An 18,267-nucleotide genomic window follows, 5' to 3' on the forward strand; every position below is an offset into this window, starting at 1 on the left:
CATTTACATATAACGCTGACATTGCCTAACCCATTGCTACAACTTTCATCGTGAGAAGCACTGTGCTATGATTTTCAGTGAAATAGGCAACAGCAGTTATTTTCTTACTGTCCGTTTTTTTTTTTTTGACATGAGAAGGGCCTTTGATTAAATAAACGAGGGCATTTCGGCGTGGCTTAGTTCATCATTAATCTATCTGATAGAAAACAAGTAGCGCTCATAAATTCTGAGTCCCTGACTCTCTGGTCTTTGAATCCAGAGTGCCACAAGCGGTTATTCCATGACTTGTTTTGTTCAGAATTTATGTAAATGACTTTTCATATGCCCCTCAATCTTGTTTTACTGAATATTATTGGATGATACTAAACTTCAGATTTCTCTCCCAGTTCAAGGCTGGGCTAAGACAACATTTTTTTTCCGAGACACGGAGTGTCCTTTAAATGAAAGTGAAATAAAACCACGATCGTCGATCAAAAGATAGGTGGGGACTCTGACGTCGATCTCAAAAATTTTGGTTTTTGCCTTTTTTTCAGTATTTATCTCTTTGACTGTTCAATATGCTTATAAGGAAGTGTTTATCGTTTAGATAGGGTTTTGAAATTTCTGCACACGAAATTAAATTAATTTTTTTTTTTTATTTGAATCTCCCGAAAATCTGACATATTTCGATCCATATATAGATATAAGGAACCCAAAAGTAGTAACTAAAACGTTACTCCGCACATCCTTCTCCATTCACCTCCAGGGGATTTGCGCCCAAAAATGTTGTGATTATTACAGGAATAAATTATTCAAAATCATCTTTTTGTATTATTTTATCTCACAGTATTAAATTATATACAAAAGCAAATATTCATCTAAGTGCCGGTGGCTAGGGGTAGATATTAACATCTCCGCTTGGCAGCTTGGTAAATATTCACCACTAGTTAACTCTACCTCGGTGAAGAGTTAAGAAATAATCATTTGATAAACTTTCAATAGGGCGATTGGCATCGCAACTTATCGTAATAATGCAAACATTTCCGAGAAGACAATATTGGAAAATGGATCATTTTTCTATCCATATCTTGTAAAATTAATGTCAATGAAGGAAATATAAATAAACTTGAAAGGTCTTGGCTGGCCACCAACACCAGTAACTGTACAACAACAACTGAAGTGTGTCAATAATCATGTATTGTTACCCTTGGTGCTATCAAAACACGCAGGCTGACATATCTGTCGACCAAAAACGGTTTATTTATGCGACTAAGAATAAAGTATTTGAAAGCCTAATGACCCAATTTGCCAGTCGCTAGCTAAATACTATAACAGGTACCGATAAGTAAGCACGTAATACTTCTTAAAAACCGTCAGAAGGAGACAGATTGTGCCTTTCTGTGAGAGCGTAGCCGGTTTTAATGACTAAGCTATTGAGTCATTCATCACGCCCTTAAAACCAAGACTATTGCCAAGATGGTCTACAGTATATTCTAGAGCTCGTGTGAAGGATTTATTCGTATAACATCATTACACATTTTAGGCTTTGTTTTTGGAAGCAGATGTGAACTGTTTGTGGAAAAAAAAATTGTTGAACATTGATAAGGGCTGAGACGACCGCTGGTGTTTTCATCATAAAGTTAATGTTCAAGAGAACTTAAAGTTTAGCTAAATCTCGTTTTTTATTATTCTCGAATTTAATCATAGCAAAGTATAAGCCATTTAATTACCAATCAGCCATTTTTGTGGTGTCCTCAATTTGTGAGATGTTTAATGTGGTCTTATTTGATATTCAAGCATGACGCATTTTAAAATAAAGGTTAGAGATATTCATCTTGAGGTTTTTTCTCCTGATTGTGGGGGGGAAAGTCAGCTGAAAGAGGCCAAAAATGCAAAAGAAAGCAGTGGTTCACTGCGACTGTATAAATAGAGAAGTCAGCGATAACTGAGGCGGCCAAAAAGGAAAAGAAAATAACAACCTTCCTTGTTTAAAAGCGCCGCCAGCAAGAGGACTAAAGGGGCCGCACAAATGTACGGGGTAGACTCTTTTAAGGTTTTATTCGACAAAGTTGCTTTGCACTTCGCTGAAAACGGTTTGTTCAGTCAAAATGCGAGATATTAGATTTACGTATGAGAGAACAGGGCATATCGAGCAAAGACAAGTCCACAATTAACGTTTATTATTAATTTTGTTTATGCATGGGCGATCTTTAAATAAATATTAGAAACCCGTCCAAAATAGATAGAAAGAATCTATTCTCAATAATATCTCATTGTATTTCATGGCAAAAAAAAGAGACTAATTGATGTTATGTCTTCCTCTTCTTCTTCTTATTCTCCTTCCTGTAAAGAGAACATGGAAAAGAAAAAGAAATATGTATTCCTCCTCATATTGCAATAGAGTTTTCGACTCTGTAAGTGCAATTACTTGTCAGCATTCAATGATTCCTTATTGATTAATATGAAAATTCGCCAAAAATTATTTCTTTAAGGACACGGAAGTTTTTCCATATAAGTAAAGGCGACCTCGAATCACGAACAACAACAAAACGCCGTGGCTGTGTCCTTTACTGCCTTTCTCACTTCTGTGATTTTCCAAAAGTAAAGAAAGGTATTCAGAGATGAGTTCAGATAAACTAAAGTTTTCGTGAAGAGCCACAGAGCATGAACTGCTGATCCACTAAGTACTATATGTCTCAATATCGACACAATTATAAAAGGGGTGTAGCATGCCACTAAAGCCAACTGCACCCAATATATGCTGGAAACTGTTTTCTGATATTGCTTGATGTTTAGTTGAACTCTCCCGTTTAATCTTTGTTTTGATGAACCTTTTGCTGTCCATGCACCTACTCTTCCCCTTCCTGTACCTTTTACTCCTGCTCCTTCTTCTGTGGCTGTTATTGTCCCCGTTATTGCGCCTGCTTCATCTTTTCCTACTCCTATATCTTCTCCTGCGTTTGAGCGTCCCTCGCCAGGGTTGTCTTCTACTTCAGCCTGGTACCGCTGTAATCTCAGCTGGATCTTTACGTAGCAAAACACGGAAGTAACCAGAGATACCACAACGGCCACAAAAGCAACAATCTCCGAAACCGTTTGACTCCAGACACGAACCAATCCGCATAAAACAGCAATTATCCAGCATAAAAGTATAACAGCTTGAGTTCGCTTTAGTGTCACAACTTGTCTGTATCTCAGCCTCAATAACAGATCAAGAAGTCTGTCAACACTGATGGCTGTTGATATCAGTACAGTCACTCTAAACAAAACATAGTTGGATATACAAACAACCTCTTCGACGTATTACAAAATATCTATGTCGGTGTTACCAAGATCAATGTAAAGAAATAAAACAGTCACGAGCAGAGGTTGTGAAAAAAGACCCACACGAAGATCGGTAGCGGCTAGACATTCAAACAAGACCTTTGCAGCGGGATGCAAAGAGGACACTTTATAAAATGTTAATAGAAGCAGAGCATTACCAAGAGATGCAGCGAAGGAGAGGACAATGTTGAAGGCGAGGAGAAATGCTACTACTCCAATTGGTAATTGTGAAGATAACTGGCTTGTGAGGGTCGCCTTTGGCGCTCACGTTCAGACTTGTGGCTCTGTCTTTTCCTCTTTTGGCAGCAAATGAACGTTTATTGGGCGATCCGTAATCGATATAAGAGTATTATTGTTTTGTTGAGAATTTTAACAGTTTCTATTGGATAAAAAATTACTCCTGTTGTCTGATTTTCCGATGACAAATGTCACAGCGATAATTAGACTTGTTTTTAACTCTTTCGTGTTTTATTCATATTCTTCGAATTTTCATCATGTTTAGTGAGCGGTTGCCACATTTATTTAACATGCTAAATAATGTAGAATCTGTGAATTATTTTTCGCCGATACTTTGTAGAGCTTCCTCAACAAGTCAGCTTTTCTTTTCAGTTCCTGACTCATGTGTGCCCTTCTTAGCCATGCTCGTTTTGTTTTAAGGTAACATATCTGTGTTTCCTTTATGATAAGCAAATGCTTTTTAGATGAAACAAAATACATAATATACTAATGTTAAGGAACATCGTGGTCCATTCTCATAAATAAAGGAATTCTTGAACTACAAACCACAACAAAACTCTCTGATTGTCTTCTTTACTGCAATTCTCACTTCTCTGAACTTCCAGCACTAATGAAAAAGATTCAAATTTAATTTAATGTTATCAACTGAGTTGAGAACGTAAACTGGCTACCGTATGCTAGTTTCCGTTTATTCATAACAGAAAAATTGATTACTTTGCCGCGCGTGTTCCCTAAATTCAAAACTCATTAGCGAGAGCCAATTTGCCGTCACGTCAAAATATGTTAGTGAGTAGAGGTAATCTTTAACTTGGCGAAAAACATAAGCGCAAGGCTGAAAAATACTCGTGAAAATCTTAGCTCGATATCACTTTTTCCTCTGAATGAATTCGATTAGGAACTGAAGAGAAAACACAACTTTAAAATTAATGAAATTTGCTTTGAAACGAGTAGGCTGTGGTGTGCGGAAAACCAGTGTTACCGCCGCAAATAGCCAGCTGAATACAAACAATTACATCCATGCTTCTTTTGAAGTAAAAATGAAAAAAATAAGCCACAGAAAATATTGGAAAATCACCATAGGGAAAGAAAACAAAATGATATTGACCGAAAACGCTTCAACTTTGTTTTTCTTGAATATAGAAAACCCCCCTTCTGCAGTCTAAAGTCTTACATGGCTAGAGAGACTTAAATATCACCACCTGCTCATTTTGGAAACTAGATTCGTTCTTTGGATGTTCAGTGTGGTGTTCAAGAGGAGAGTTCTCAACACCTTTAGCGGTGAAAGAGTGGTAACTGCTATAAAATAACATGGAGAACCTGACGGAAAATACAAACCAAACAAGAATTGATCAATTTCGTTGCTTCACGGGCGTATGTGATCGAAGCCTTATTATGTTTGTTTCGTCATTGATCTTATAATTTCCGTTGCAGCCATTGTGGGAAATGGTCTCATTCTTTTCCCTCTCTTAAAAGCCGCGCTTCAAAAGATTGCAATATCACTGTCATCATCCGAATCATCATCGCCAGATCTCGTGATTTCAATTTCGTCGTCATCATCATCATCCTCATCGTCATCATCATCATTCTCATCATCATCGTCATCGACACAGTCATGTTCCTCGCCACCTTCGTCGGATTCCTACGAGAAAAAAGGCATTGAGTCGTTATTTTGTTGACCTACATCAAACACGTGTCGCAATAAGTGACGTGATTTAAAGTTCATCTCTGCTTTAGTGCCAGGGGGGCGCTATAGTCCACAACCTAACAAAGTGCAGGATTTTGTATGCAAATAAGGCAAGAACCAATCACCTAACCGAATTCGCATCCAAGATGGCGGTTTCACTTCTCTTTGATTGGTCCGTTCCTACGAATATTGATGTGAAAGTCCTTAAGATTCTCATACCTGCTCGTCCTCGTCATCAGCCCTACGCAGCCGCCCAACTTCGTATACCCGGCAAACGCTTTCGTCGGTGCTCGCCTGATTCTAAAAAAGAACATTACGGGATTTATGATATGAAATAATTCATGTGAACTGTTATAACATGATGACGAGATCCTTGTGGTGATATTTTGCAACTTATGCAATCATGAAATGACAAGTAAAGCCAGTCAGATGGCTCACATTGCCAAAGTTTCTCCCAGTTGTCGTGGCATAAGGTAGCTGGGATTACAGCTAGCTCCTAATTGCAATGCAGGCATTATATTAGGGCGAGTTAAAGTTAAGAAGTTCGCGATCTATTATTTGACCGGCCATGTTTGACTTGGAGTTTGAGTGGACAGTGGAAGGAGGGGGCGGTGAAAGGCGAAAAGACCCTTGCTCGAAGAGGCTGTTAAAAAGCGAAACACCTCCTGACTAATTGTGCATCACCGCATTTTCGGAAATGAGCAAATAACCGTAACCACAAGAAAAAGAAAAAAGAAAACAAAAAGGGTACAGCGGATGAGTGAAACTGGGAGACAGTTTTTTTTTCAGCGAGTAGACAAATGGCTTCGACGTAGCCCCCTCCGAGGACACAGATATGAGCTGATATTCACTGCATTCTATGTTCTTTGAGTGTAGCTTCCGTTAATCCCCTTGACGATGCTTCTTCCATTTGATTGTAAACGGTACTTTGAAGCAGACACACTTCTGCACACGAAGGTTTGTTTTATAATTAGTTTTAATGCTAACTGTGTTCGCCCACAACTCCGTTTGTGGGCGAACACAGTTTCCCAAACCAAGAATGACCTCAGACGAGCGAAATCTTCATTTCCCCACCCCCCTTTTTGACCGTGGCTCAACCCCGTGTTACAAATTTCTTCCTCTACTGGAAATGAAAGGCTAGTTAGTCGCAAGGCTCTCCTCCCCTCCCCCTTCCCCAGCATTTCGTCAAGTTTTCGCACCAGTTGCTGCTACCCATTTTTATTCCTCGGTGGAGAGATGTACTGTGATAATAACGTATCTTCCCAAAGAACACTTCACAAAGACCTAACCAGGGTCCCAACCCAGACTCCTCGACCCTGATTCCTACGCTTTGATGATTGGGCTTCAGCTCCTCAAATAATTTCACAAAGAGGTTTGGAGGAAGGAAAAAAACAAAAAAAAAAACAAAAACAACATTGAGACTTTGAACAGAATTTGAGCTTGTGACCTCGCGAGATGCCGGGATCAGTGCCCTGGCCGACTGAGATATGTAGTCACTACCCCTTAATGAAAGGTGAATTTGTCGGCTCAGGTCTTACGATCAAGATGAACTGAATTGAATGTTTCATAGAAATCATAAGATTCCTCTTATCTCTGAAGGAGTGAGAAGAGGGAGAAAAAAGAGAAGAGAGGAAGGTAAGCAGGAGCGGGAGAGGAAGAGGATGGGAATGAAAGAAAAAGGATGGAAGGGAGGAAAACAAAACAATGCAGAGGTTTCCGGTTTAAAAGCTTACCTTACAAAGTTGTTAAACTTATCAAACTTGTGTATAACCCGTTTGCCTTTGACATCCCATAATACACCGTCGTTCAGTACCAGGTCGTCCTTGGGATTGAAGGAGGCGAGGTTCTTTGAGTAGTTGTTAGTGTTGTTGGAATCGTGCAGAGTTAGTACCCGCTGACCTGTCGCAGTGTGGTAAATCTGATGGCTGAATATAATCTAGTGAATAATATCATCACACTCTAACTGCATTCTAATGCTCGTTGTTATCGAGAAATAAAAAGGGTGTTTTAGCAGAGAAGTACCACAAGCAATAAACGACAAAAAAAAAAAAAACTGAACCAAATACAAGAAAACATTGGTCAACCCTTACTAAGGTAATCACAAGGCTTTGCCTCCAATTTGTTAACGATCTACCGATAGAAATCTCGAGTTCGACGCCTTAAAGCTTGTTTAATTTTTCAAAAGACGCATTTCAACTAAGGGACGTGAAAGAAAAACCAAAGTTGTTTCTAAAGCATATCAAAATAACCAATAAAAAATTATTAAACACAGCCAACAGGCCTCAGAACAAGTAAACTGAGGCGTAGAAAAGTGATCTTGGTCATGAAGTCTGAGCTAAAAATGCTTCTTGAAAGTCCATGTATTCGAGACAAAAAATGATCGCGCACAAACTAAGGCGAAATCAGCGATTCTATCGTCCTTGCTGTCCCGTGTTCACGCTGTAGCAATTTCGCTTATCTATTTGTCCTTTTGTAAATGTTCTAAATGAACAGCGACAATTTGTCAAACTAAGGGCTGATCGCGATGTATTTAGAAGTGAAAATGTATCATATGTCTTGAACTCACATGTGCAGTAGCGTCGTGTGTGCCAATAATTCTGTGTTATGATAAATTACTAGACTTTACCCAGGTGTCTTCGCTAAATGTATGTCCGAGCCAAAGACAAACAAATAAAATTATAGGTAAATAACATTTTTTATCAAATAGAGAGATAAATGTAACGACGAAATATTACAGTTCGCCTACTGTCACCGTGTTATTAACACCAATCTGATTATAGGATACGAGTCATGATATACACCTAAATTATTTCCCATTTTGCTTGTTTTGATCTTGAGCGTTGATTGCCGCAGGTGCATTAAGTTGAAATCATTGCTCGTCTCCTGTAATCTATGAAATTAGTTTGTCTAAGTGTCTTCTGCAAAAGTTGTAGCTCTGAAAGAACAATGTAAAACTTCTTTTTGTATCTCAGCGATCCTCAAGTCAATAAAAATTAATGGTAAAACATAGCGAAGTATGTGTTTGCTTTATGCTTCTGCGACAAACATTGTAGTTTGTTAAAGGTGAGATACAAATTTACCAAGCAGAGACACAAACAAGGACGTAACTATCCAATGCACTAGTGGTACGAATCAAACAGGTTTTCAAAGACTTACTTCATTTCGAAAACGTCTCCAAATGACCAAAGAGCACAGGGAGGCGAAGTAGATGAAGATGACGTCAATAAAAGTTCGCGGTCCTAAAAGTTGAAGAATGGAGTACAGAAAGACAATTTCAGTGATAAATGAATTCTTGAACACAACCTGAAATGGTCACATGAGCCTTAGATAGGTTCATAACGTTGCGAAACGCGCTGCAAAACTGATGAATAAAAAGGGTTGATTGGTTTGAACGAAAGATATGGAAACTAAACAGTTAACATGAAGACTGAATTTGACCGAACGCTAAGTTATTTAAAAGCAATAGCGGAGCTGCCTTGTTTGTGTGGATGTGGGCCGAAATCCAACATCGAACCTAACTTGTTACCATTTGACTGTTGTTAGGTCTGGGGAGGGAGGGGTGGGTGCGCCAAAAAAAAAATTGTTGAAAAACATTAATGAAGCTTTCCACTCTGTTTGAAGTAGAAAGAAACGTATTTTTGACTACATGGGGAGGGAAACTTCCATGTTGTACTCTTACTTTTGAACATTGGCACATGGAAATTGCTGTGTCTGCGCTACAGAGATAATTAAGTCGCCTCTTCCTGCGAAATATACTTTATTAACAATAAATTCGTGAAATACAAAAGAACATGAAAATCATGCACTGAGCGGTTTAAATCTAAAAAAGAACAACAACAAAAAAAAATAGGAATAGGTGAGATACAGCTGACAACTTAACTTGTCACAATTAACGACTAATTCATTCACATACAACTGTTTCAAGAAAAATTTTGCGTTTGACTTGAAATCAAAATGTGTCGATTGAGTTTTGTACCTTTCCAGTTATTAAGTTGTATTCCTTCAACTCGCCTATTTGTGTTCCAAGTAAAACAGACTTGCCATCGGGCTGAGGAGAAAAAGTAAAAGCTTAGGTACTACGTTTACATGACCTCATAAAAGCCATCATTTTTTTTTAAACAATAGTAAGGATAATTATTTCGAGTAGAAAAAAAAAAAGAAACACAAGATCATAATTTCTATTTTACTAAGAATCAGCCAAATGCAAACGACACAAACAAGAGGTTCAAACCGTTTGACTTCTAAGAGTGACCAGCGTCTAATTTCTCTTTACAATATCACTCCTTGAAGCAAACATTAGGATCGCGAGAATAAAGAAAATGATCACCGAATAAGAAGCTCTTGATTTTTAACTAAATTTTCTTTGTCAGCACCTTAAGAATTACGTAGAGAACAGTATGGAGAATATGCATACTGATGTTAGCATGTAAAGGGTCAAGCCCTGAAGATAGAGTTTTGAGGAGTAAATATTAGGTCTGAAGAAGTGTCACGGTTCGTTCATCGTAAAAAAAAAATTTAAAAAACCGGTGTTCAGTTTCAATTGGTTTTAACCTTCTTCACTCTTGGGAACCAGTCTTCATTTATCACGGGGGGGGGGGGGGTAGGTGAATTCCTGGGGATCCCATGGTTTTCAGGGGGGGGAGCGGAGGAGGATCAGTCGTCTTTAACAGAGCTTAGAGGAGCAACTATAGAATTGACTGCCAATGAGGTGGGATCATTACAATACTACAGACCCTTAAGGGGGGATCAGGTAAATTTTATGGTGAAACAAATAGAATACTCTGACCCCCACCCCACTCCTCCAAGAGGAAAAATGACAGGCCCCTTCTTAAGTTTACTTCAACTGCTTTGCGTTTGCCAAACTTGGCCAATCATGATCTTTTCCATCCAACGCAACGCAACGCAACGCAATCTTTTATCTTGCGCGAGATAAAAGCGTGATATCCCAAGCGAATAAGAGCTTGGGTAGCCTCTCAGAACACAGGACTAGCTTCATCTTGCTCGCGGGCACTCCCAGCTGTATAATATACATGATTGGACAAGCGTGAAAAAAGCACCGCGCTGTGCAATACTCACTTTGTAACTGGCCGCTGATAAACAGCTGTAGTTTTCCAAAGACTTTTCTAATCTTGTCGCTCCTCGATAAATCAGGTAACGCTTTACAAGCTAGAGCACGAATACAATCTGCATCAACCAATGGCGTTTTCACCATCAGTAAGGAGAGCAGAACCTTGATGCCATTACTGGCCCTGACACATCCACACATCTTGGATAAGATGTCGTCGATGCTTTTGAAAGCCGGCTTGGATTTCGACTCAAATTTTGAAACAGCTCCACTAATCTGTAAACAATGAAGACAAGTGTAATCATCGCGGTGACGCCAAACACTACTCAAGCAGTTGAAAAAAATAAAAAATGAAAAAAGAGTCAGGCCTATATCATAGTTGAACCGAGAACTGGAAAAAAAGGAACAACGCACTCGACCTGGTAGCTTAAAGCTTTAAACGCAAAGTACTTTTAAATTCCTAACGTTTTCCTAACGTTTGAGAAGCAATTTTTCATTAACTTTAATCAGCCTTAGACTGGGAGGAGAACAACGTTGAGGGGGAGAAGGGAAGGGGTTGAAGAACCGTGCAGAGGTAAGCTAAGTTTATCGTGTTGACTCCGATATTGACTCAACTTTACGCAACTTTGTCATTATCAAGTCAGTTTCAAAATGAAGAATTTTCGCCTTGCTTGTTTGTTGTTTTTTTTTGTCGCGAGAAAACTTTGAGGAACTCATGCGGGAGAGAGGGAACTCGATCGAAATGTGCACTAACTACTTACCCTGACTCGAGGGTCGCACACACAGTTACAAATGACGCGCAGAGCGGCTTTCTGTACCTCAGAGTCGTTCAGTAAACTCCCTTCAGCGCAACACAGCAGAAGCCTGGAAAAAAAGATTTCTTAAAATGACTAAATAGAGAGTATATAAGCCTTCTGATCTCTTGCTACCAAATGTTATCAGGGGTCATTAAAATAATGCGACTAAGAACATTACTACTCCTCATGATGATCACCAAGGACTTTTGGTGGGAGTTTTTCAAGTATTACTTCACGTCTAAACAAATCATTTTTCCGTAAATCATACCTCATTCCCTTCTGTTGTTCTCCTGAAGGAAGTTGCACTTCTGCACACAGCGCCATCTGAGCCTTATGGCCGACTGTCAACACAAACAGCATCTCTAAAGCAAGGCGGGTCACGTCGGCTGGTAATCGGATGGCATCCGCTCTTGAATGAGAGCAAAGGAACACGAATGGAGAGGATTAACAAGCTGCTTATACGCTTTCAATTTTAAAAAATGTTAGTGGAGATACTCAGAGTTCACAAATAGAGCAAAATATGCCAGTAACAACAATTAGACATAGTTTGACGCTACTCTGGTTTGCAGATTTAATGAATGTAACCGAAGAAGTTATGATTCATAGACCCAACGTTTCGACACTCCCGTCTAGTGCCTTCATCAGGGGTGATCTAAACGCTGCAACAAGAGGTCCTTTTATGACTATCACTAATCACGGCCTTTTTTCTGACGAGGTGTAAATAGGCGTCAGGAAGCAAACCGCCATCGTCACGATTTAAAGGAGCGTGCGCGGAGTTGATATGCCAAGCCTCCAAACAAAGGCGCTGATGGTAACGCCGATTAGTAGTGATAATTTTAGAATTATCCCACAAAAGAGACAATGTTATGGACAAACAGCAATATCACGACAAAGCTTTGTCTCTGCTTAATAACAAGAATACGTATGCTGTCTTAAACTCTGATCCTACCAGTAAAACTCAAAGAAAGATAAACAAAATGTTGCTTGATTTGAAAAAAGGTGGTAGAATTAGTGACTCTACGTACAAAATGTTATACAGTAGTGACCGCTTATGTCCACGTTTTTATGGCTTACCTAAAATTCATAAGCCGGGAATTCCTTTGAGACCCATTGTCTCTTTTGTTAATTCTCCGACTTACGCAATTTCTGGTTATCTTGCGAGAATTTTGTCGCCTGTTGTTGGGAATACTGATTACACTGTCAAAAATTCCTGCGAATTTGCGGATTTCAGAAGAGATAAACCTCTTAACGCTTGTGAAGAATTAGTATCTTTCGACGTTGTTTCGCTCTTCACCAAAATCCCAGTTGATCTTGCCGTTGAGGTTGCGGAGGAAAGACTCAGGGAAGATGCTTCCCTGGGACAAAGAACTTCTTTGCCTGTGGAGGATATTATTCATCTGCTGTCTTTTTGCCTCAAAACCACGCAATTTACATATAACGGCACCTACTATCAACAAGTTTTTGGTACAGCGATGGGTTCGCCCGTCTCTACTGTCATTGCTAACATGGTAATGGAAGACGTGGAACAAACGGCCTTAACCACTTCACCGGTTAAACCCTTTTTCTGGAAACGACATGTCGATGATGTTATTTCTGCGGTATCCGGAAATGAAGCGGAGCGCCTCTTGTCGCATTTGAATTCAGTAGACTGTCAATCCAATTCACCCTAGAGCGAGAAAAGGATAGACATTTGCCCTTTCTTGATTTAAATGTGTCCAGAGGGTTTCAGGGTAATTTAGAGACAAGTGTATACCGTAAACCTACCCACACCGACAAATACCTCGCTTTCGATTCTCACCACCCTATTTGCCATAAAAAGTCTGTAGCCAAAACTTTACTTAGGAGGGCTGACTGTCTACCATCTTCACTCGATTCGAAGGCTGAGGAGAGGAAATATGTTGCCAATGTCCTAAAGGCAAATGGCTATACAAAAACTTTTCTCCGTAACTGCCAAAAACCAGTTACAAATAGTAACGCTCTTGATGAAAGGGAACCAGTGACTAGTTTTGCTGTTATTCCTTACATGCAGGCTGTTACGGAACCCATCAAGAGAATTTTGAATAGCCACAACGTTAAAGTTGCTCAAAAATCTTTTCAGACTTTGGGGCATATTTTCGCCAAACCTAAGGATCCTGTCACGAAAGAACAACGAACCAACGCCATCTATACTATTCCTTGCAATGACTGTGACAACGAATACATCGGACAGACCAAACGTCAGTTTGGTACACGGTTAAAAGAGCACCAAAAAGCGGTTTTTCTTTGCAAAAAGGAAAATTCAGCTTTATCGGAGCTACATGCCTAACCAACCATACAATTGGGTGGGATAATTCTAAAATTATCACCACTAATCGGCGTTACCATCAGCGCCTTTGTTTGGAGGCTTGGCATATCAACTCCGCCCACGCTCCTTTAAATCGTGACGATGGCGGTTTGCTTCCTGACGCCTATTTACACTTCGTCAGAAAAAAAAGGCCGCTAATTAGTGATCATATAAAAGGACCTCTTGTTGCAGCGTTTAGATCACCCCTGATGAAGGCACTAGACGGGAGTGTCGAAACGTTGGGTCTAAGAATCGTAACTTCTTCGGTTACATTCCTTAAATATGCAAATCAGAGTAGCGTCAAACTATGTCTGACTGTCCACCTGGTTGCCGTGTGAACTTTAATGTAACAACAATTAATTTCCATTCATTATGGAACGATTAACCATCGATCATTTAAACATAAAGCAGTGGACAGGCCTCGAAAAATGGCATTTAAAATACAGTGAGAAAAATTAAGAAAAATCTTAAGTCAATAATACTTAAAGGCTACCTGTATCCTTTAGAAGGCAGTAGAAAATCGCTACAACTAATGTTCTGATACGATTTTGATTTTTGAATTATCAAAAACATCAATTCCTTGAGTTGAAACGATTTCCGAGAATTTCCAATTCCGGTAGCACAGTCCTACAGTCCAAGGGCCAATACTGGTAACAGAACTTCCTTTATTCGCGGTTAGTGCAATCAACATGGTGGACTACAAAAAACGCGTCTCCTACGCATGATCGTGCGAGTAGCCGCTGACCAACACTAAAGGCAGTATACTCCCTAAAATTAGGGAGTAGGCTTGAAAATTCACCTTATACGCTGGAACTGGAACAGGTGGTGTTCCACCCTCGTTCCTTGCCATAGATCTCCTCAGCGCATCTGCCCTGATGTGAAGATGGGCATTAAAGTATCTCCGTAGAGCCATGCAAGTGTGATTTGCTGTCTGCCGGCTGCCAAACACCTCATCATTACTCAGTAGTTCTGCCTCGTCGGGACGAAGGATTGAAAGTGTACTTAGCTGCCACAACATGGTTAAAGAAAAAAAGATTCTTTTAGAATGGTTTGCAGTCAGTAATATTCGTTGTTTTCAAGATGCAAACGCGAGTGGAATAGGACCGTAAAACGGCTTGAAAAAATTTAAACGAGTCTGCGCAGTCTGGAAAATGCAAACACGGCGTGTACTAAATACTTGTTAATTCATAGCGGTCGGCATGTCTCTAAACTACTTTTCAAAAGTAACAAACCGTGATTTACTGAAGTGGAGGTTGCTGGCTAGTAGCGGATATTCACCGAGTCTCGAAGCCGCGAAGTGAATATCCACCGCCAGCCATCGACACTGAGGTGTATAGTTATAGTATATACTTAAACAGAATGATATAGCAAAAAGGGATGATTCTAACTCATTTATTCCCGCGATGATTGCAATATTTCCGCGCGCAAATCACGCGCGAGTTACTCGGAGGTGAATAGCAACGGATATTCGGAGTTTGAGTAGCCAATCAGAATGGGCCTTCAACTTTATCCACTATTTTATTAATTAAATAAACACATTTTACGTTAGTTATTCTTTTATTTCTTTACGTATTGCGAAATATTTCGAATGAGTGTTATTAAGAGAAATTGCTACTCCTACGAGAACGGAAAGGTCGCAAAACAAATAGACCTTGTGGTGTGATCCTACTCCAGGCGATTGAACTACACGATCCACGTTTCTCTGGGGTCCAAACCGTGTTGTGTAATTAATAAATACAACTGACTAATTACCTGGTTCACAAGCTTCTGCAGACGATCATTACTGTCGAACAATTCCAGCACTGCTCGAAATGAACACGTGAGCGAGAAAAAGAGAGGTGCGTGACATTTGCCAGAGTCGTGAGAACATTCTAGAAGCCACAATGCATACTTGACCAGGTCATTCAGCACAGGGTTTGGTAGGAGGGACACCTGAAACAAGTTGCTTGAAACAGTTAAGGAGGTTCTGTCGACATATTCTGTTTGTTAATTTCATGATTCTCTGGCCCATGTAGAAAAAAGAGCACCAAGAATTTAATTATTCGAAGTTTTTTTAGTGGAATTAATGGTAGTTTTGTAAGATAACATTTTTTGAGTGATTATCTTTGTTTCTTATCTTTATCTTTTTCTATCTCCTTGCTTGCGATTCTATTTATCCATTTAACCAGTTTTTCTTTTATTCCTTTTTTATCTCTCTTCATGCAGCAATAAGTGCTGTGAAGTTTTTTCTACCTGAAGGTTATACGTTATACATAAATAAGCTTTTTCTGGGGGGGGGGGGTGGGGGGGGGGAAAGGGAGAGGGAGATTGATGAAAAATAAGCAGAGATGTGTTATTCATTGTTATTTCATGTTTCACGGAATGATACTGGTTACCTCTTTTAGAAAAAACTGGTCTGCTGATAACTCACAGATCATTGGTAAGTTAAATCTACACTAAATAATGCATTTCTAACAACTACAAATCAAAAAACCTTAAAAGCATTTTTTTTTTAAATGGAAAAATGTCTTACCCTCTCCATGGCGTCCTCATTGTAAGCGAGATAATATAAACACATAGAACATCCGTAGCAGCCACAGATGGGTGGGGCACTTCTAGTAACCGCTGGACACCGTTATGAGTCACAAATTCTGTGGCAAACTTTTTGTGGCAAACTTTTTATGACAAAGAAAGGATGCCAAATACTAAAAAGACAATAAAAGGAAATAGCTTTTAAATTCTGGGGCTTTTTTTGGCAGATCTCAGTCGGTACAATGCATTATTGCATTAACCTTTAACTTCCACGAGTGACCAAGACAGAATTTCTCCTTACAATATCAATACAATATCAACCAGATAAGTAATGAGAATAAAGAAAATTATCAATTCGGGCAGGATTAGCTGATCCAAGACTAAATTATCCGAACTAACATTAGAAGAATTCTATGGTTGACAGTAAGGAGAATTACAAATTTGATCTGGGAGTTGAAGAGTTAAAGTAGTGTTTTTCAAGAGGGATGAATGTGGTAGAGTGTCTAAAGGTTCGTTTACACAAAAGACAGAATTGGAGTCGAATTGTTCATTAGTCTTCGGAATGCCGGCGACCCAGAGAAAATCGAAAGTCGGAGTCGTAAGTGGAGGCAAAAGCTTGACGAAATCGGAGTCGGAATATTCCGAACAATATCTATTCTTCCGATTCCGCAAATAACTCCAACGCTTATGATCCAGCGAAAACTTGATTTTCGAAATCACAGGCAATGCCAGTTCTTAGCTGAGCTAACCGATGGCTCAAACTCCAGCAATTTATTTTTCACATATCATTAGCGAAGGAGTCATTAGTGGCATCAGTATTTTGCTTCCGATTCTATCGGTTTGATTTTCACAGGATCATATCGCTGTACGCTTTGTGCAAGGACACCGGCGAGGGTGAAAACCAATCATAACTGCATACAACACAAACGCATGACGTCACTGCCTCCTTCCTACCTTGGGGGCTTCGAAGACAAGTTGTAGGTCCACTTGGCCTTTAAATGTAGTACATTACAAGATCCAGGGCTTTAGATTCAAACACCGTTGCCAACAGCTGAATTGAAATGTTCAAAGAAAAACGTGTCAAGATACATTAAGGGGGTAATTTCTGAAAGAAACTGTGATAATGCGTCGTCGGAGGGTATTAGGTGTTTATTTGGTTTATCAACAAAGTTGATTATGTAAATTGTCTACCGTAAAGCGTGTCTAAGGCTGACGTTTCGAGTGTTTGCCCTTCCCTCTGACAAAGGGCTAACGCTCGAAACGTCAGCTTTAAAAAGTTAACGGTGGCTAATTTACAAGATGTGTCAAGTTTATTTTGAGGGTTAGGCTTTAGGATCTAGTTGTTTGAAGCACATAACTCACAGTCTTTGATAAGAATTAATTTTGTATTTAAATAGTGAGTTATAGGCAACTTGCAACTTGTCTTAATCATGATCTAGCAAGATCAGCAGGAGATTGTGGGGAGATCATTACACCATTCTATGTTTACGAGCCTAACACCTGCCAGGTCTAATGAGATATGTCCAGAAAAGCAGACAGTATAGAAAATGGCGAAAAATTGTCAAATTCGTCAAATCCGCTAAGCTGATTTCGCTTTGACGAATTTGACTAAAGAAGAAAGGGGTAAGTTTCTAAAGAAACTGTGGTGCTGCGGATTGACTAAAAATTCGCCAAAATTGTCAAATCCATGAACATCCCCATAGGTTTGACGAAATTTCGTCAAATCTGCCATTATCGTTACTGCATATATTTCTAGACATAAGTTTGTCTGAGGCAAGAGACTGACCTCAGGGTTACACTTATATGACTGACAATGTCCAAGCAATGCTCCAGGCTACGTTACGACTGTTTTGGTTGCCATAACAATTGATAAAATTGAAGCAACTAAATTTGCCACGGCTAAAATAGAACCTCTAAATTTAGAGCTAAATGCATTGACAACTGACCAAGGCCAAATGAATGTGTATCAAATGAATGTGTATCTCTTCATCCACCGAATATTTCTTTCTTACGCACGATTGGTTAAAACGCATCAAATGATCAAAAATCCTTACGTCCCATGCCATGAGAGAATTCTTTTGGAAGTTGATCCAAGTTGATAATGAAGGAGAGATAAATTTGTTTGTTTGTGAAATCTCTTCGAAAATTCAACATCCGTTTTCAACGCTAAGCTGATTGTTCTGCACTGCAAAAAAATATTTGAGGGATAAAAAGCAAAAGAATACGTCCTCAATTTGGCTCTAATATATACACGTATATTTTGTCTTTAAACATGATCAGTTCCTAAAAGAGCACAGTTATCCTCAAGCTTAGAAAATCTCCGAAAATTCTTGGCCTCTCTAGACAA

The 18,267-nt window shown here is 39.3% G+C and overlaps 1 protein-coding gene and 1 long non-coding RNA gene across 2 annotated transcripts; both read right to left on the bottom strand.

Annotated features, from left to right (window-relative positions):
* Nucleotides 1-4,989: 4,989 nt before the first annotated feature.
* Nucleotides 4,990-7,074, bottom strand: LOC149045657 (uncharacterized). Its single transcript, XR_016186478.1, has 3 exons — nt 6,958-7,074; nt 5,444-5,524; nt 4,990-5,179 (listed from the first exon to the last, which is right to left on the bottom strand). It is a non-coding gene; the product is annotated as an uncharacterized LOC149045657 (long non-coding RNA).
* Nucleotides 7,075-7,162: 88 nt separating this feature from the next.
* On the bottom strand, nt 7,163-15,395 carry LOC149045658 (uncharacterized). Its single transcript, XM_089207405.1, has 6 exons — nt 15,162-15,395; nt 14,209-14,415; nt 10,301-10,565; nt 9,201-9,272; nt 8,381-8,463; nt 7,163-8,159 (listed from the first exon to the last, which is right to left on the bottom strand). The coding sequence occupies exons 2-6, from the start codon at nt 14,320-14,322 to the stop codon at nt 8,115-8,117; spliced, it is 579 nt and encodes a 192-aa protein (XP_089063531.1). The 5' UTR covers nt 14,323-14,415; nt 15,162-15,395; the 3' UTR covers nt 7,163-8,114.
* Nucleotides 15,396-18,267: the final 2,872 nt, after the last annotated feature.

This window comes from Pocillopora damicornis, chromosome 5 (assembly GCF_964200805.1).
Source record: "Pocillopora damicornis chromosome 5, jaPocDami1.2, whole genome shotgun sequence".
Taxonomy (NCBI): domain Eukaryota; kingdom Metazoa; phylum Cnidaria; class Anthozoa; order Scleractinia; family Pocilloporidae; genus Pocillopora; species Pocillopora damicornis.